Source organism: Sceloporus occidentalis, unplaced genomic scaffold (assembly GCF_023333645.1).
Source record: "Sceloporus occidentalis isolate IW3139 unplaced genomic scaffold, rSceOcc1.0.p SCAF_33, whole genome shotgun sequence".
NCBI classification, from domain to species: Eukaryota; Metazoa; Chordata; class Lepidosauria; order Squamata; family Phrynosomatidae; genus Sceloporus; species Sceloporus occidentalis.
In genome coordinates this window covers 4,991,525-5,013,195 of record NW_028317013.1, presented here as the reverse complement: position 1 = coordinate 5,013,195, position 21,671 = coordinate 4,991,525, and the positions used below count along the sequence as shown (strand labels likewise).

Here is a 21,671-nt window from a genome sequence, read left to right as displayed (position 1 = left end):
ACAGCCAATCTGGGCCTGGATAGATACATCTTATTCTAACTACTCTCCAGGTTTGAAATGCTGTGGGATGTTGGATGCCTACTGAATTCTTTCACTGACCTGTCAGACAATATGTAAAACGAGAATCTGTTCCTTATTCCTGATTGATAGGGTTCGTCTACAGAAAACATGTCAGTTTTAGCACTGGGAGGTAAAAAGGTTTACACATATGCAGAACAAATAGGTCATGAACTAAAAAGGGATCTAGTATACTTGGTGAGATGCTGTCATCTTCCCATATTTTGACATACCAAAGCATTTCATTGAGGAGATGCTTAGTAGCAAAGTTTACTTTGAGAAAGCTATGTGGCATAGGGTGGACTGGTTAGTATATCAAATTAATTCCCTGTTATGAAGTTATTTCCCTTCTGCTTATCCCAGCCTTAAAAACAGGGCCATACTGGGAATTTAAATTGGCCCCTACAGTTTAAGGCCAGCGATCGATAGATGACATACTTGTGGCCTCTTGTTGAATACACATTTTGTGTGACCTGCCTGTGATTGCAAATTAAAGGACTGGAGCTGCCCAATGGAAAGTGATCACGCCATCTTTCATGGCCTGCTGGGTATTTGCCTGATTTACTAGATGACTAGTCTGGGCCTTCCTATAAAGGGTACCAAAACATTTAGCAACAACCAGAAATGTAATAATGGGTGAGAAACAATGAACAGGTAGGGATAATAATGATGCTAACAAGCAGAAGTAAAGATTGGCTGTTCCCAGCGGTGGTTATTTAAACATGAAACGGCATTCATCGGGTTATTTAGTATACTTAACTGTAACGTGTACAAGTTGAGGAACTTGTAAAATAATAATAATATGAACAGACGTCTTAATGTTTACGGAACCAGGGCTTATCACAGGAATTTGGTTAGAGAGAAGCCTACAGTAGTATACCGATTATTTTTTCGAAAAAGGGACATAGATCAAGCACTGTTCCTCCTAGAAAATATTTTTTAAACATTTTCAGAATCTGTGAAATTATCGTTCAGAAATAGCACTGAAACTTCACATTACTATGAGAACGAGCGCAGTCTGGATTCCAGGAACATTCCATTCATGTGTTTCATTTACTATAATGTAAGTTCATGGGTAACAATGTCACACTGACCTTAAAACAAGGCTCTGTAATGCCGACAGCTACTGTATGAGTCATTTTACATGCGTTCCCAGCGGTAATTAAAAAAATTGGGGAACACCAAATAAGCCACAGATTTCAGTACTCTTTGACCTAATAATAAAAAAACACACTTTGACAGTCTGTACTGTCCTAGTACTAGAAGAAACTGGAAGGATTAGTAATGGTCTTACATCACAAAAATTTGTCAGATGATTTCCTCCTGATCACATAAGGCAATGCCATTTGTATTGCCTAATTCATTTTGTATAGACGAAATATTAAGGATGTTGGGGATCACCTATAAGCTCTATTGCTGAAAATTAAGCGTGTTCACTATACTTAGTGAATGCAAGATATGATAGCTGTTAAAAAATAGGCATATCTTAGAGACTATAACCTATGTTATTCCTAACCATGATAGAATTCCCCTAGGGCCAGTGTAGGCATTGACTAGGCTTTTGCCTGGCTCTAGCCAGCATTACGGTAGGAATGCACAGCAGATTTGAATTGGAGTTGCATTTGGCAATAATTGCAACCTATCTAGCAGACACCTTGTGGGTTTTTTTGCTGCTGGTTACAGGATCCCATGCCAAGAGGAATTTGGCTCAGTTTTCACACCAGTTCCTTAAGCCATAGGGCAATGAGAATTTCAAATTGTCGACTAAATCAAAGCATGAATACATTTTCCAAATTAAGTCAAGCATCAAGATGGATCGGCCAATCAGAAAATGGTAAAAATAAACGACAAAAAAAGAAAAGTAATGTGATGTTACGAAATGTGATGGGAGATTGAGATAATGTTCCTAGATTTGCTGTAGTTAGATTTAGACAAAACCATATAAACAGTTCCTATGGGCAAAATGCGTCAGGTGGTTTGCGGAGATGTTCCTCATCACACCATGCTATTTTGCTTTTACAACGAAGGAATAAAAGTTAAGTTTTATATGTGGAAAAAACATCGTCTCTTTAGTGCCCTCTACTGGCTGAAGACTTAAAGTTTAAATAGACCAGGTGATCAACTGTCTAAAAGGTAGAGGGGCAGGTGGTAGAAAGATGTAGGAATCTGGGGCAGGTTTTATTAGGGCAGTAGAAGGGAGTGTAAAATATACCATTAGACTGGATAGAGGGCAGAAAAAGCACAGAGCAGAGATAAACAGACAGAACAGACATAGGAAAAATACAGGCATGGCATTCATTTTAAAATCAGGGAGAAAATGTCACATAGCTTAGGAATGCCCATACTGGGTTATCCAGCATAGACAAGAGTAATGGGTATACCTGGCACAGAAACAAGAAAATAACATGACACAAAACAATGACAGATTACCGTATTTGCTCGATTATAAGACGACCCTGATTATAAGACGACCCCCCAAAATCTGAATATTAACTTAGGAAAAAAGAAAAAGCCTGAATATAAGACGACCCTAAAGGAAAAAAGTTTTACCAGTAAATGTTAATTCATGTAAACTATTTTTTTTAATAAAAGCTATGATTGAGAAAAATATTTTTTTTGTTTTTATTTCTTGTATTTTCCAGCCTGTCCCCCAGTTACGCACATCTGCCCCCAGGCTTGCCACACCAATATGGCACTGTGGCCCATGATATGCCTTTTAACCCTCTATATGCCACTGTGCCCCATGGTATGCCTTTTGACCCCCTATATGCCACTCTGCCTCCAGAAATGCCTTATACCCCTATATGCCACTCTGGCATTTAGGGGGTTAAAAGGCATATTATGGGGCAGAGTGGCATATAGGGAGGTATAAGGCATTTCAGGAGGCAGAGTGCTCTATTAAATGCCCCCTTAACGCCACTCCAGAAATGCCCTATGCCCCCATTTAACTAACACACACACACACACTCTCTCCCCCCCCTCCCCTCCCCTCTCCTCTCTCCTCTCTCCCCTCTCTCCCCTCTCAGCCCTCTCTTACCGGTGCTTCCAGCCGGGGCAGCGGGTTGACGTCGCCTTCTGCTGCAGCCGGAAGGAGGTGGAGTTGGCAGCGGGGGTTTGTATGCGTCCGTCGCGTATACTTTCCCCGGCTGTCAGAGATCAGAGATTGCCGGGGCAGCGTAGACGTCAACCCGCTGCCCCGGCAATACAGCAGGAAGCACCGGTAAGTGTGTATGATGGGGGGGGGTGAGACAGGAGGATCCAGGTCCCCTGCAGCGGTGCGGGGGATCTGGATCTTAGTCTCCTAATCAGACTCTATTTGAGGTCTGATTAGAAGACGACCCCGATTAGAAGACGAGGGGTATTTTTCAGAGCATTTGCTCTGAAAAAAACCTCGTCTTATAATCGAGCAAATACGGTAATATGCAGATATCTTGGTCCAGTCTGTTTACTGTTCTGCAAATGTTTGGCAGAATGCTTGGGGTTCAGTTTATAGCTTTCTCTTTAGTGTAAGAAAAAAGCCAGTTTGTTTAACGTTAACACGAATGTGAGAACTCAGATGTCTTCTATAAAAAAAATGCATTATTGCAGACGTATTCATATAAAAAACAGGTGAAGAGGTTCTCCAACCACTTCACATCAGATATATAGCACTATATTGGTTTATGTAACTTAATACAAAGTAAAATAGTGTATACCGCACCTTAACTTCTTAGAGCACAGAGACTTAAGGTTCCCTACAACTTGACTTCAAAAAACAATTCTGTGCATGTTTTTAATGGCTGCACACATTCATGGCAAAACTTGTGTATTTAGACCATGAGTTGAACAAAGATCCAAGTTGCAATGGCATTGCATTCTAAATACATAGACATTAATATGAAGTTGGTCCCCCCCTTTGCAGCTATAACAGCTTCCACTCTTTTGGAGCGTTTCTGTTGGACTTTTTGTCCATTCATTCAGTAGACACCTATGTTGGACGAGAAGGTTTGGTTCACAATCTCTGTTCCAGTTCATACCACAGGTGTTCAATTGGGCTATGTGGGGACAGTCAAGTTTTTTCACACCAAATTCATCCAACCATGTCTTTATGGACTTTTCTTTGTGTACCTGGGCACAGTCAAAAAAACTTGTGTGTTCCCACAAAGTTGGACGCATAGCTTTGTCCAAAATGTCTTGGTATGCTGAAAGGGACTGCGCATAGCAATCAGAGGGTTCCTTTGGGATTTTCCCCGCGACTACAGCAACTGGGAACCCTCTGCTGTACACAGGAACCCCCTGATCGCTGTGCAGGGGAACCCCAACAGGTGATGTCACCAGAGGCATCCCAGAAAGCAGCTCTGATAGACAGCAATGTAATTCTATATATACACATACAGTATATAGTGGAAGGAAGGTATTTAGGACTCAGAATCCTACACAGTCTATGCTCACTTCAGGACCTAGAAAATAATTACATTTACCAGCCGGCAGCACTGCAGGTGGGGGATATTTAAGGAGCCACGTCTGACCTTAATTGTTAAATGCTTTTAAAGGTCAGAGCAGGAATGGCAGCACTTGAATACGCATCTACACTGGAAACATTTCAGAAATTAAAATGAAAGCCAAGTTCGCTTATTGTACCACATAAGGTTTTAGGAATTATTATCGGCATTGTACAAAATAAATATAATAACTTGGGTAATAAAATAGTTTATAAAGAGATGATAATACCTAGCATTACAAATATACACCAAAATCAAGTGGGTGCCTAAGGATGTTAATTAGGTCTGTTAAAGGGCCAGATTAGTTACAATTTATATTATAAACTACCCAGTCATGGCATTTACAAATATTTCTATATGGTTGTTACTATTTTTAGAACTAAGTCTGTGGGCTACAAATTTAAGTGTTACATCAGTAAGCCTATTCTGCTTAGCAGCTGGCCAGTTCAAGAACACCTGTCCATGTCACTTTTTTATAGAGTCGGTTGGACAGCCAACCATGGGGAGCATGGCAGCAGTGAGCTGGCTGCTGTCCAGAGGAAAGAAGAGGTGGGACCAAATAGCTTTCAACATATGATGCCAGGCAGTTAACAAATGGATGCTGAGTCACCAACAACCTTCATATAGCGAAGGACGATGAACTGCGGGTGCTTAAAAGGGATCACATACTTACTGGATAAGTTACTCAATTTAGAATTCAGCACTATCACTCTGCTTTCTCCCTAACTTTTCATCCCTGCTTCTGTTACCCTCTACTTTCCATACACCTTTTGTTGTTTCAGAAAGTGGGAACGCTGATTAGGAACTTCATTTTTTTAGTTTTGTGAGTTATTTTTTTTTTTGTGCCTTGGTTGGTACTCATCAAGGTTTTAGATCTGACTCATATCCCTTTATTTCTTTATTCTGAAAATATGTTTTCTTTTTAATTTATTATCTAATATAAATTATATAAATTTATATTAAGATCGGTTTAGTTTCACTGTCCAAGTAAATTGCTACTTCTGCTTTTATGGTCATTCATAAGCACATTAAAAGCCCTCCACTGAGATGAAAGAGGACTTGTTATCGAAAAATACATGGTTCCAGAAAATTAAATGAAAGATAATGAAAAAAATAAGCTGACAACTCAGCAGTTAATATGTAGCCTAGACATTTACCGCTTAATGAATATTGAAAAGCTAAACTAGGAATATAGAAATGTGTTCCTATTGAACTGATAGGGACATTGTATGCTGTTACACTGTAGCAGAGAAGATGGGTTTTTGAGCTTGATCTCCACAATTTACTTTATAAGGGCATCTCCTGGTAGAGAAGGTCCTTAGACTCCGTGTTTATGCTTGGTACAACCACACTGCAACTGAGATTCACTCCTGTAACTCCTATGTCTTTCATGCCTTTACCCTCTGATTTTGCTTGGCTTTCCCTGCTACCCTGTTGATTTCAAGAGGTTAACGTTTGGTGCCCTTCAGTTGTGTATGCAAATCAACTGATCTGGTCATTTGAGATGTAGTCTTATAAATTCCGGGCCCTGCTTAGTATAGCTATGTAGGTCACTCATCCAAAACAAACGAATCATAAGTTGACAGAGTTTAATGGAGTTCAACTGGAAGGATTTCAGTATTTGATCTCACTAGCTCTAATTTTCTACCATGGCTCTCTAGTAATTTCTTCTCATTCTCTTTTCCTTTCTCAATATACCACTCTCAACAACCCCATTGCAATTAGAAACTCTTTCCACCACATTGAAGATCTTCAGGCCACTGATTTCTCCATGTGACTTTTGCTACAATAAAATCCTGATTAGTGGCTCATCTACTCTCTTTTTACCCCTCCAACTCATAGCATATTGTAACCTCACAAGAGCAGTCAGAAATACTGTGATCCACAAACTTTTGGAATACACAGGCTGCAGGGGCGTACCTAGAGCATTTGGAACCTGGGGCAGATCCTGTATGTGGCACCCCCCCACAAACACTTTAAAACTGCATAGCTTCTATCGTTATATACTGGCGTAGACATTGAAGGTGGTACAGCATTACTGTTATCATTATATATTGAGGCAGACATTGACGGTGGTACAGCATAACACCTACCACTATATACTGAGGCAGACATTGACGGTGGTACAGCATTACACCTATCACTATATACTGAGGCAGACATTGATGGTGGTACAGCGTAATCCCTATCACTATACATTGAGCCAGACATTGATAATAGTGCAGCATAACTCCTATCACTATATACTAAGCCAAACATTGATGTGGTGTAGGCCTACCACTTCATTGTTTGGCTTAGGGATGCACCGAAACTTCTGGACTGAAACCGAAAATGCAGCATTTACCTGTCTGAAACCGAATATGACCCCCACCATAAAAAAAATCTCACTTTTATTTAAAGTAAGTAACACAGCAAAATAGGACAAAAAATAATAATTAACAATATTAATATATATATATGATTGTTAACAACAATTACACTCCTATCATGCTCAGGCATACCCAGATTCCAGCATGTACTAGCTGACTTGGCATGATAGGAGTATGATTGCTATATACATCTATCATATACACAAACACTTTAACAGTCACTCACTAATTCACACTTTCATTCACATAATTAATTCACACAATCATTTATTCTCTCACCCATTCACATAAATTTACACATTCATTAATGCATTCTCACAAACTCATTAATTATCTCCCTCATTCAGACAATTCATCCACACATTCACTCATTCTCACTATCTACCTTTCCCCCTTTTCTACCCCCTTCTCACTATCTACCCCCTCTCCCTTCACACTATCTAACCCCCTCCCTCCCCACTATCTACCCCCCTCTCCCTACCCACTATCTACCCCCTCTCCCTGCCTCCCCACTATCTAACCCCCTCTCCCTCTCTCCCCACTATCTACCCTCCTCTCCCCACTATCTACGCTCCTCTCCCTTCCTCCCCAATATCTACCCACTCTTTGTAGTTAAAGGTTTTGGACTTACCATTCAGAAGTCCTGCGGTGGGAGCACGATGCCTCAGTCTTCCTGCTCTGCCGCTGCTTCCTGCTCTGCCGCTGCGCTGCTTCACTGCTGAGCGCCGAAATATGACGTCATATTTCGGCGCTCAGCATGAGATGCCAGCACTGCGACAGAGTTAGAAGCCTCGCGAAGGAGACTGAGGGCCGCTCTGTCTCCTCCGCGTAAAAAATTAAAAAATGATTACGCTGCCGCAGATCCGGGCAATCAAGGACATGTGGTCACCCTAGCCCACGGCACCCCCCTGATGAGCGACACCCGGGGCGGACCGCCCCCCCCCCCCCCGGCCCCACGCTAGGTACGCTACTGACAGGCTGCCCTGGTCCTCCCAAAGACATTCAAAGAAGACAGGTTAGCAGAGACAGGTCAGCATATGTGACACAACGAGGATCCATCCATAGAGTAAAAGTTGCATGATCAAAATACATCATCACCTTATCTAAATCTAATATAGTAATAAACAACACTGTTAGTCAGTGCTCTCTTTGAACACAAGCCTAGAACCTGTTAATACATATGAGAGTGTTGCAAAATGTAAACATTGCAGTACATTTAAAATCAATACCAATGGAGATTAGATATATGTAATAAGGACAGAAGCAGGGAGACACCATGCTGTTGGGTTATTTAAACACAGGGCATAACACCTGGTTACAGAAGATTCTTTATAGGGTTTACTTACCCAGAATGACTTTGTGTGTGTATATATATATATATATATATATATATACAAAACCAAGCCTTCATCTATAAAATAGTTGATGATGTTATTTGCAGAAAATCTTTTTTTATAATCCACATTAAAGGCCATATTTATCACAATTCTCCTGCAAAGTAATGTGGATCATCAAGAACATTACATTGATTGCTATTGGGTTTTCTCTTTATTTAGGACCTTTCCAAGCGCTTTTAGTAAAATGTGGTCCTTGGTGGTTGTTGATGCTTGAAATGCTTCTCAACTTCTGGTACATAGAAGTAACCCATGGACTACTAAGGATGACTTCTTGCCATATTTTAATACCTTTCTAAATTCAGTAACATAATATGGTTGGATATAGATCTACTAGGGGTACATGTTGGAATGAGGTAGATAGAAGTACTTGGATATATTATTGTTACTAGTAAAACTTTGGATGGATAGCTTGTGAATCAAAAGCTCTAAATCAATGTACTAGATACTTAAATAATAATAATAAACTAAATTACTACAAAAAGTTGAAATTAGTCAACTATATAAAGGCATGTATACTCCACAAAAGAATACTTAAATTACCAGAGAATAAAATATGTATACTTTTTTTTAATGGTCTGTATATACCATAAAACAGACAAATATCCACAGATTCTAGTGAGCAGGACTATCTTTAGTTTCCATTCGTTTTATTGTATATTACCTCACAGTGTGTATTATTAACATGCAAGGTTATCATAAATAATCTAAATGTAAAGTATTTTACATTCCAAATTAAATGTCTATTTGGGAAGCAGACAGACTATCTCATTACACTTACCAGACATTAGTAGTTAAGATTAAGATGTCATCCGCCACACAAAATACACGCAAGATGAACCTGCACCTCAGTAGCCTCAAGCAAGACTCAAGTGGAAACGCTAATCCAATTAGTCTATCAAAAGACAGGTGAGCTACAAAGAAATTATTATCCAAAAAAGTCATATCCCTCCCACCCTTATTACTTCATTAATAAGCACCTCTAGGACACACAGAAATTACAGCTTAAACTGATTGGCTTACATTGGCTACATCATTGAGTTATTACCTACCAGTCAGGTGAGCAGGTAGGACAATCACAGACAACCTAGTGTTGATGTTTGGTAAATTACTGGGGCAAAGGTATCAGGATCAATAGAATAGCTCAGTTCTGTTACATTTTACCCCAAGGCTGATTTTGATCTCTTTATTTTTTAACATCTTAGGCTTTTCTCAAATGTGTGAATATTTGATTATACCATAGTGATTATTGAAATAAATTTTGTTTGTACTTCTTTGCCCAGAGTGGTATTTTTGTCTGGGTCTCAACTGACAATATTTTCATTATTATTATTATTTATTGTTTTATATAGCACCATCCTATTTTGTAGCATGTACAATGAGTAGATATTGAGAGATAGATATAAAAGTAGATATAGATATATACATGCAGCACCATGTTCAGGTTTATAACAAAAGGAGGGGCGAAATAATTAAGCTCCTAGGTGTGCTCAATGGGTCATTTAAAGACTTTTCCTGTTACCAATCATTCTTAGGATGCAGAATGCCAGGAAAGGACATCATAGTAAGCAGCAGCATGGAGGGCTTCCAAAGATTGGGCAGCTAAGGGTGCTCCCCTGGATCAGGCATAGTTTGATAGAAATTTGTACCCTATAGTCTATGTAAGAAGCCATTTGATATTTGGCAAGATAATTATTTAAAAGATATCAATGTCATATGTAGCTCTCTACAGTAATTACTATGGCTGTCAATAGGAATATGGAGAAAGGGACAGGTCTATGCTTGGCTTTACTGGCAGAAAACCCTTTTGGGACAAATACACTGAACAATATAACAGTCCTGACGGACCAAGAGCTCAGGTGTAAAACAGTGGGGAAGAACATACTAGGAGTGGCAAAAGGTACATCCTCTTGCCCTACTTTGCAAATGCTCATACACTCCTCAATGCCAACTACAAAACATATTTAGATGTATCCTTAGAGACACAGCAAGTAATTTAGGAATGAAGCTCGAGCTTAGCACATTAGGTTGGGTTTATAGCTAACATAACAAGAAGCAATAAAACTTGACAAGTGGGAAGGTGGCTTTGTGAAGCAGTTAGCGTAGTAGTTGGGTTTTATTATTTTTACAGGACTAGTTGCAAATGCTAAATTTACTACTTTTAGAGCAATAAATTCAAGATAAACCCCTTCATTTTTAAGGGATATTCAAATGTATTAGTTTATATAATTATTAGTTGTTGGAATCATTTAAAGGAAAAAGGAAAGATAATAAAACAAATATTTTATTAAAATTGTTATTTTAATTTGCTCTAGGGCTGATAAGAAGAGTAAAATGTTAAACGATTATAAAATATGCAGTGATGTTGCAGGAGAATTGAGAGTCTGAACATTTTGTACCTAACAGCTGAGAACATCTGATGGAAAAAAAAGTTGCACAAAAAAGTAATAGCTGCTTAATAATCTCAAATATCATTTACCTAATCTGTTGCGTAGAGGAGTAAAATGTAAGGAAGACACAGTAAGGATGTAGATGGAGAACATTTAACTCCATTGATCTTTTGTTCTTCAAACTTGGAGGACTGCATGATGGCTACTAAAGGTGTGAGCTGTTGGGCAGACTAGATGGTCACTCTATATTTCCATGTTTTGTGCCAAACAGAAAGAAGTTTGATATTTTGCAAATAGAAAAAAAGAATATTTGGGCTATAAGTGTATCACTGTTGACCAATGATTTTGTTAAAAGACTCTTATTCTTGCTCCACATGCAGTATCCAGTCCTGTCTCAAATATATTTTCAGAAAAGAAATACATAGAAAAATTATAAAATTATAAAAGGTCCATTGAAAAGGATCCTGTTATGACAGAAATGCTTTCTAAAGCCATTCTCACTATGCAGTGGGGCAAAAAATTATTTAGTCAGCCACCTGTTGTGCAAAAGATGAGAGAGGCCTGTAATTTTCACCATAGGTACACTTCAACTATGAGAGACAGAATGGGGGGAAAACATACAGGAAATCACATTGTAGGATTTCTAATGAATTCATTGGTAAATTCCTTGGTAAAATAAGTATTTGGTCACCTATAAACAAGCAAGATATCTGGCTCTCACAGACCTGTAACATCTTCTTTAAGAGTCTCCTCTGTCTTCCACTCGTTACCTGTATTAATGGCACCTGTGTGAACTTGTTATCAGTATAAAAGACACCTGTCCACAACCTCAAACAGTCACACTCCAAACCCCACTATGGCCAAGACCAAAGACCTGTCAAAGGACACCAGAAAAAAAATTGTAGACCTGCACCAGGCTGGGAAGACTGAATCTGCAATAGGCAAGCAGCTTGGTGTGAAGAAATCAACTGTGGGAGCAATTATTCGAAAATGGAAGACATACAGGACCACTGATAATCTCCCTCGATCTGGGGCTCCACGCAAGATCTCACCCCGTGGTGTCAAAATGATCACAAGAACGGTGAGCAAAAATCCCAGAACCACACGGGGGGGGGACCTAGTGAATGACCTGCAGAGAGCTGGGACCAAAGTAACAAAGGCTACCATCAGTAACACACTACGCCGCCAGGGACTCACATCATGCAGTGCCAGACGTGTCCCCCTGCTTAAGCCAGTACATGTCCGGGCCCGTCTGAAGTTTGCTAGAGAGCATTTGGATGATCCAGAAGAGGATTGGGTGAATGTCATATGGTCAGATGAAACCAAGGTAGAACTTTTTGGTAGAAACTCAACTCGTCGTGTTTGGAGGAGAAAGAATGCTGAGTTGCATCCAAAGAACACCATACCTACGATGAAGCATGGGGGTGGAAACATCATGCTTTGGGGCTGTTTTTCTGCAAAGGGACCAGGACGACTGATCCGTGTAAAGGAAAGAATGAATGGGGCCATGTATCGTGAGATTTTGAGTGAAAACCTCCTTCTATCAGTAAGGGCATTGAAGATGAAACGTGGCTGGGTCTTTCAGCATGACAATGATCCAAAACACACCGCCCGGGCAACGAAGGAGTGGCTTCATAAGAAGCATTTCAATGTCCTGGAGTGGCCTAGCGAGTCTCCAGATCTCAACCCCATAGAAAACCTTTGGGGGGGGAGTTGAAAGTCCGTGTTGCCCAGCGACAGCCCCAAAACATCACTGCTCTAGAGGAGATCTGCATGGAGGAATGGTCCAAAATACCAGCAACAGTGTGTGAAAACCTTGTGAAAAACTTACAGAAAATGTTTGACATTGCCAACAAAGGGTATATAACAAAGTATTGATATGAACTTTTGTTATTGACCAAATACTTATTTTCCACCATAATTTGCAAATAAATTCTTTAAAAATCAGACAATGTGATTTCCCCCCATTCTGTCTCTCATAGTTGAAGTGTACCTATGGTGAAAATTACAGGCCTCTCTCATCTTTGTAAGTGGGAGAACTTGCACAATTGGTGGCTGACTAAATACTTTTTTGCCCCACTGTATATCCCAGTAGCAATATGTAAAAAGTATTTTATTCCTTAAACGCCAGGGATGAGGGCACATTTTCCCACAAGGGAATTAAGCCAATTTGAACACTACAACCTTCTGTAAAGAAATGAAAAATATACTTTTGATCCTTGGAAATATACATTTTTTATATGAAGTCATCAGCTTACCGGCAACGGCAACAGCAACAGACTGGGAATGAAAATCGGATCTGGCACATTAAGGTCAGTGGCAAATAAATGACATGCTACACTTTTTGTATGTTATATTTTTGCGGAATGCACTTGTGTGAATCCAGCAGTTGCCTGCACGCTGAATCATTGGATCGCCTTAAGCGGCCATAATTAGCTTATTTAAAGAGATTGAAGCATAATGCCCTTTCCCCTGGACAGAATTATCTCTTTACCTTCTAACCATTAGTCTGCTGGTTTACAACAGGGTCAGCTGTGTCTGTTCTTGAGTCATTACTACTGTGAAGCAAGCAGTCTAGTCACGTACCATCATCCTGCATCTGATGTTACATAAAGCTGCAGACTGAGATTGTGAAACCTAAACCTCAAAATATTAAAAATTAAGCACATTATACCCACACTGGGCAGCACAACGTACCATTAGATCTGTCACCACTAGGGTCAAACAAAACTTGTGTTGTGTACCAGAATCGTTGGAGAAAAAGATTTTGGGTCGATAGTTTTGGACAGAAAAAAACTACAACGAGATGATATACATATATATATATATAGATATATATCTATATTATAAAAAAGGTCATAGGCAAAAAAAACACAGATAAATATGTGATTTCAGCTGGAAAGTCCCAAACATGCAAATACCAAACTGGCAAACAGACTTTGAAGAAGCACGAACTACCTTATCTGTTACTAATTTAGAAACAGCTTGAAGAGTTTGTGAAAATTATCAGTCATGCCAAAGTGTTTAATAGAGTCAGGTATTTTTATAGAGGTGATGAAGGCTTGATCACAACTCAGTAAGATATTTGGGCCTGTGTCAAACTGGCTCTTCTAGCACCATCCAAGGTCACCTTGTATGGTAGGCCAGAGGCCAAACTCAGTTGTTTTTCATATATCAGCAATGACAACCTCATGTTCAGTGAATTTATTTGGTGGGCTAAAAGATCCTCTCAGAGGGGTGAAAAGGTGGTTCCCAGAACACAAAAACACCATGTAATCCATAACAAAAATCATTTCAGATGTAGGTAGCAAATAGAGATAATACAATGAGGTGCAGCTTTAATTATAGTGGTCTATTAATGGAAGCGAATGTCTCTCCTCTGATGGAATCCCAATTCCAGCCTTGTAACTAAAAGTCATTGTCTCAGCAAGAAGCTTACATCAGTCAATGTTCGTCCTCAATAATTTGACACTCACTGTGATACCCTTTGTTAAAATACTTAGCAGAAGATAAAGCTGGTCTTTGCCCTAAAAAACCCTTGCAATTACATTTCAATATTCTAAATAAACCATGTAATATTATTTGCAAATTTTAAATAAGCCGTATAAATGTATGAACATCTACATTATGTTTATATCATGGGGAAAGCTCCTGCTCACTTGATCTGTATAATTGTTCCTTCTAATTGATTTGTTGCTAACTTTTAAGATTCTGATTGTTGCTGATTCAGGATAGATAGTAGTGTACCTTAGGAGATCACTTGCCCTCTGTCTATTGTTGTCAGCGATGATGCTTGAATATGGCATTGTGTCCTGGGGCAGGTACTGACAGCAGGTGCTATTGGTGCCATTGAGGTACTGATTTCCTAACTCCCCACTAGACATCAGGGACAACCAATATGTTGTTGTGGAGGGTTCAACCATATTGGGGCTTCTGAGTAGGTACATGCACAGGTCTCCTCTAGCCTACAGCACCTGACTCAGTTCAATATGAAGATTTAGACTGTTAGTAATTTTGAACAGGTACTCAAGAGTTGATGTAAAGTGCTGGGGGGGAAAAACTCTTCTTACTGCTGTCGTGCCATGCCCAGCCCTAAGGCTGCAAGCATGTCTGTATTCCCAACCTGCAGCTTCTTGGAAACACCTATCCAATATCTGCGTTGACAATTTTTTTAAAAAAAATGTGTTAAATCTCTCATTTATCTCTCAGTTATTTTATTGTAAGTGTAAATAAAATCCAAATACAAAGATGTAGGGTTTTACATATTGGACCCATATGATATATACTAGTTTGATAAGTTGAATACAATGGGCTTCAAATGACTGATCCTACTGTTGTGGAACTACAGCTCCCCTGACGCTTAGGTAGGCATAATCACCGGCATTGCAAGTGAAGTGCTACTTTGGTAAAAAAAGGATGGAACAACATTTTCAGATTACTTGAAACAGTAAATAGTAATGTTGTCTGCCTCTAAAATGACATTTAATGAGTGTCCAGCAGTAATCAAGCAGAGGAAGCAGTTGCAGCAGGACCCAAAAACCAATAAGGACCATATAATTATCACCCAAAAGGTGTGTATTCAATATAGGTTACTATACTGAGCTTTCAGCTACCATGAATTAAAAACAAATAGTTGCGCCAGCCGACGCCAGCATCACACAAGGATATCCATGAATGTATAAAATTAATTTATTAAACGTCCGTGGACAATAAAATCAAAAGGAACAACAGAACCAAAACACGAACAGAAAGGCTAAACCACTAAGCTATTTGATTTTGCGTCATTGTTTGGAACCTGGACCGGGTCCTTTTGGAGCTGCAGCACCCAGCTACGCTTGGATTTATTATTTGAAACTATATGGGATTGTAGCCTCTCCATTTGTTTTTTTTTTACCATTTAAGATGTCTTCGAGCTATAGAGTTAATTAAACTGGATCTGGACACACACACAAGTTAAAGAAAACAAAGGGCACCCTAAAATGTAACTTGAAAGTATTTTTGCTCTGGAAGCAGTCCAAAAGAGAAGGAGTTTGCAAAATAGCGCACTTCGATACAATTCATTTTGGCACAAAACCCAGACAGTACACACTGATGGTTAAAGATCAGCAGCCAATGACCTTTGGGTCTTCTGGTAAACTGAGCTGCATGTGTGCCGCCAGCTAACTTTATATCTGAGACAAGTGGATACATTAAAATCCTCCATTCTTCACAACAAAAATAAGTACGTTCTGTATCTATACAAAAAACCTGAGCCTGTGACTAGCTTAGCGCACCGACATTTTTTCTTTTCCCTGTTTGCACATATTTGAGGTTGTTGGCTCCTCATCAGTCTGGTTGCAGCTTGCTATCCAGGGGTTAATGGGGAGGAGGTTTAATTGCACCTCCCCCAACACATTAATAAGGTTTTGGTAGCAGTATAAACTGCTTTGTGTGTCCACTATGTAGGAAGTGAGAGTAGGTTCTCACCCTATTGAGAGTGTGCCTTGACGTGGCGGGTGAGCTTAATTATGCTTTGGCCAATTCATATAACCAAAACCTCTCATTTATATTATGTTTATATATTTGTTGCCAACTTTATTAGGGTAAGAAGCGCAGACAGTTTTTGTTTTTTGTATACATTGTACAGCCAATACACTGTTTCTTGCTGCATGCTTACACCTGTTTGGTAGGCCTCGTATTACATATTTGTATTATTTGAGCCTGTGACTAGTTTAGCGCACCGACATTTTTTCTTTTCCCCGTTCTGTATCTATGTATGGAGACTTTAAAAACACAGCTTTCTATGTTGTGTCGTATAAAAAACACAATTCAGAACTCAGCCAAGTGGGGTTTTTCCACAGAGAGGAAGTTCATTTCAAAATAAGAGTGATGTGAACTTTGGAATAATTAGCTTTGGTGCAAGACAAGCATAAAAAGTTACTCACAGCTAACTTCATATACTGTAATGTTAAAGGGTATATCATCGCTCTTTTTTTTGGTTTGACAAGCTGTTTTAATAATTTAGTTATAGTAAATATGGTGAAGTTAAAAGTTCCCCTTAAAGTAAGAAAAAAAAGTCCAAGGGATGGTGAAGCAGAGCAGCTGCATGGTGGCAAACTTTGTTTAAAGGAGCCTCTTGAAGAATGAAATTAATAAATCTATAAAATGGTGACCCAAAAGCTGTGTAGTCTTAAGTGTTTTGTTTTCAATAAACTTTGGAGCTGCTCCTGGTTATAGAGCCCATGCTTCAACATATTTAGACAACCCACTTCTCATCTCGACCCCTATTTGTTTTCTAGTAGGAGACGCCATAACAACAAGGAGCAGGGTTTGCTCCTGGTTTTAAATAATTTAAAACCATGCCACTTCTCGTAGCCAAAAATAAGTAGTTGGTTTAACAGTGGTGTCCATCATTGGTTATCTAGCAAGGTTCACAGAGATCTCCTGTGAGATGTCCTGCTTTTGAGTAACTTTTGTCACTGTATACACTGATACCTGGGGAGAATTTAGCAGCCCAAATCCATACTAGCAAAACAACTAACAAGAAGCAAGAGAAGGGCGGTACATAGCAAAATATCTTCTATCATAGCTACCATCCAGTAGAGATGTACAAATCTTAAAATGGGAGGCACAGGCCGCTCTTCTTAGTATCTCATTATTGCCAAGATGTAGTCGTTTCAGGGTGTCATTTGGCTTTCTAGACCTTGCTGCAACTCAACCCATAGTGTTAATCTACTGATATTTTATACTGTATGTACAAAATTGTTTCCTGGATTGTCTCTTACAACTGACCATGTAGAAAATGACACACGCAACTGTAAACTATGAAGAAACAATAAACATTGTAATCCATGCATAGTGAAAATGTAATGTGCTTGTCGAACCACTGGTATAGTCATACTGAAGGCTCTGATACTTAGTGCTAAAGAGCAAGGGCAAAAAGTGGGCCATTTAAGGGGTGTGTTGGGATAGCTGGATTATTGATTGGTTGGAAACAGAAGGACGGACTCGAGTGATTTGTTTGGAAGGCTAGAGTAAATCTGGCAGATTGAGAGGGCCGAGGTGTAAATCAAGGTCACGGAAAGGTGCTTGGGTGGTATTTAAGATGAAATAAGAGTCATATTACCGAGTGTTTTGTATCTCAGTAACAAGACTTAAAGTTGTATCCTGGAGCATATAAACCACCAATGTAAGGACTGGCAAAATGTCTGATTTTGAATAACAACAATTTAATTGCAATATAAATGCATCAACTAGAGCCTTGGTGATGTACTACATAAGAACATGGCACATTGGAGAGATATTTCCCAGGTTAGAGAATTATGAGAAATGAAAGTGATTCCGAAAGTAAGGAACTCATATGGTGGGACAGTGAGTGATACAAGAAAAGGTAGTAAATAATAATAGTAAATAATAATTATAGTAAAAATTAAGAGAACCTTGAGTCATTTACTTACTTAGGATGCAACAGAGATTACAAATGGTGAAGCCATGGAAGGAAGCATTGAACAAAAGGTTTAAAGGCGGTATGAGATCCATAATTATGTTTTGCCATTAGGACTTGAAGGGAATATACTAATTTTTGTGTCTTTATGACATATAAATGCCACTTTCTACATGATGGATTATTTTTGTCATGTTGCTATTTTCCATTAAGATCAAAAAGGCTTAGATTATAACCCTTGCTTATTGACCCAAGGCAAAGGCATACAGGCCAAGTGAGGCATAAGGCATTTGCTGCAGACTGGCAGAACAGAGTCCAAAATCTATTCAGCTCTACAAGGGTCACGTAGACCAGACAAGTTACAAAATAGGTCTATAGTTCCTCCCATGTAACTCTGTGCAAGGTTCAGTACCCTTGCTGCTAGCGGATCAGTATTATTTGAGGCTAAGTTGAATGATTCATTCACTATTAATATAACCCATCATTGACCCTTATTTGTTGCCTTATAATTATGCAATACTTTTAAAATTATATTAATAGGCAAAGTATATAAAATAGGAAAATACCATTAGCTAGTAAAAAGGTAAAGAATCCAAAGTTGGACATCATCAATAGATGAAGAGTGAAGTCAACATGTGGCATTCACACTAACTTGTAATTTAAACAATTGCTAGAGAGAGCTATACCCATAAGAAGATTTTCCAAATTATTTGAATTACTAGCCGCAATTAAAAAGAAATGTTTTGTAAGACTATATGTTGTGCTTCCTCTCAGAACTAAGTATTATGCAAGGGTTAACCAAGTTTTTAATGGACACGGCCAAGTATTCCAGAGAAAGAATAGATCTGTTATCTAGGGCATTAAGGTATGTCTGTCCAAACTAAGGCCCAATGAGAATGAAGCACCATGACATTCAATGTGAATGTCAAACCAGTTTATGTCATCAAACGTGGTGTAGAGCCAGAAAATGACTTGCCATGTTTGCCAGCTTGTCCCGATACGAACTGGGGTTTTTAACCTGGCAAAGCCCTGCTGTTCACAAGTACTTATCTTAATATTTCACTTCTTAAAATTATCAAATTCTTTCAATATTCCAAACAACCATGATCTTTGAATCCATAATATCAATACAGCAAAAATTAATATTGCCAATATTAGGGAAACAAGTGGCCACCAAGTAATACAATATAAATACTTCCCAACCAAATGCAGCAGCAACCAAAGATAAACATTCTCCAAATGTTCAATATGATATGAATCCACTAAGGGGCTGCCTTTGCACAGTTGCTTTTATTAAAGCATTAATATAATTTTTTTTTTACATGATATATAGTATTTGTTTATATTTATACATTGTTTTTTTAGTAAGCATAGATGACCCCCCCTCCCCATCTGCCTGCATGTATGTATATGGCCCAATGTATGGACACGGAAGTTATGCATGGACCGAATTGGATTGCGTGATGACGTGTGGAAGAAAAACTACTCATCCACTACATTGAAACCTACACATGGAAGTTATACGTTGGCCATGCTGGATATGGCAGTGACGTGGGGATCAAACTATGAATGTTTTTTTCCCTTCCTGAAGAAGCCACATAGAGGCGAAACACATGGAGGATTATCATAAGACTTTTTTTATATTGTGATATATATTTTTTACAGTTATGTTTATGCATTTTTATTTCTATATATTAAGCTATGGGCTTAGAAATTACCCTAAAGCTCTAAAGCTACAGGCATTTGTATGTGGACTCTATTAGCATTTTCACATGTGGTATATAGGATTTTATTTGGGATGCACCTTGGAAAACTAAAGCAATTCGAGAAGCACTTTTTCTAAAGCACTTTATAAAGTCTTTTGGATCAAGATAACATCTCCAGCTCCGTTTAGATTGTTTGCTTAGCTGCACATCTCAAATTATGTGCAATATATCTTGTAAGTGTTTTGAATCGTATTAATATAAGACAAATATGTGAATTCAACACTCAGAAAACATTAGTAACATCCCTGAATTAAAACAAACTATATTATATCAAGCATCAAAATTCGGGATTATGTATAATGGAAAGCTGTTCTGTAGCTACCTCTCCATATGGGGTGCAGTAGGTCTCTGGTTTCACAAGCCCACAAGTAGATGAGACTTTCAAATAGTTTGTTCTTCCAATAAGAAGGTCTCCCACTGCAGGGTAGCACGCGCCATGAAAACAGTCGTTCTGTGCGTTCAGCAGGCCCGGCAAAACTATGACGAAGACAGCAGGTGGTTATATTTTGGTGTTTGAGATATATTATTTATTTTCAAGGTATAAGGTGCTTGTCAAAGTCCAATTGACCTGTGTGAATAATGCACTTTGCATTATGAAGGCCTAGCCTTTTTGTCCTACAAGAAAGTCTGAGCTGTTCCCGCACAGATACATCAGTAATATGATTTGGAAAAATCGTTTCCAATGTAACTAAAACATAACCATTGTGTACCATTAACACAATGGCATCTAAAGTTGTGACATAACAACCACACTAATACTAAACATAGGAAAATAAAAAAAGGTGATTTTGATAATGTCATCAATATGAAATAAATAACATTTAACACTGTGTTAATAGTCTTTCAGCATTGTTTGCTGGCACCTGGTTTGCTTACGGAAGATGGATAAACCAGTATTTTATTTCCTTTATGGGCTTTGGATAGTTATATGAATCCCAGACAAAGGATTCTAATGACTTTTATTAATTGAATTTTGTTCAGAAGTATATTCACTGTAAATTATTTTCAGAATGTATTAAAAAAAATATATCATATGTAGTATGCCTGTAATACATATATTTGGAAAATTGTAGTGTTTATTTACTATGCATATCAAAACTTCTCAGGGTAACTCAGATTACAGCAACAATGATCCTTTATTTTTTACTGGCATTGAGAAACATGATGTAGCCTGACACTGTCTGATACAACAATGCATATTGTGAACACTGCAGAAAGTCTTATACCTGCTAGTACAGAAAAAATAACCCGCTGTTAAGTAATGAAAAACTATCCTTACCCAGAAGTATAACGTGCAGCCACATCATCCAAGGGTCTGAACTCTCCCCACCTGTACAGCGATGGACAGAAACACGTATTTACAGAACATTCATGGCACCTTAGGAAATGTATCTTTCCATAAAGACATTATATCAATTCCTAATTACTATTATTGCTACCACTCACATTTAGGGTTGTGAAAATATCTGCTATTAGTATGTTTATTAAATTCAAGTTAAAACCACAGTCTGAAAGAACATATATTCGCTGAATGGTGGTCCAATCACAGGAGCACCAGAGATTGTTGTTTTCCAACTTCCATCGTTCTCACCATGTTTGTGGATGTTAGGAGTTGTGTTTGCAGTTAAAGGACTGAAATAGTGTTTAGCTGATACAACGTAACAAAACTTTCCTTCTATGGCCATGACCTGTTCACAGGAGACCGGTGTCCCTAAATGATTCACGGTGGTTGCCAGTTTAGAAACAAATAGATTTAACTGGATTTTTTTAACATGAAAAATGCCATCTTTG

The 21,671-nt window shown here is 38.6% G+C and overlaps 1 protein-coding gene across 1 annotated transcript in view; it reads right to left on the bottom strand.

Moving 5' to 3' along the window:
- LOC149298371 (laminin subunit beta-3-like) overlaps window positions 1-21,184 on the bottom strand; it is a 45,670-nt gene extending 24,486 nt beyond the window's left edge. The window contains exons 1-2 of the mRNA XM_089487516.1: window positions 21,160-21,184; window positions 20,203-20,357 (exon numbers count right to left, since the gene is read on the bottom strand). Of these exons, the coding sequence (XP_089343642.1) occupies window positions 20,203-20,357; window positions 21,160-21,184 (180 nt within the window). The remainder of the gene's footprint in view (window positions 1-20,202; window positions 20,358-21,159) is intronic.
- Between the last annotated feature and the right edge of the window lie 487 nt (window positions 21,185-21,671).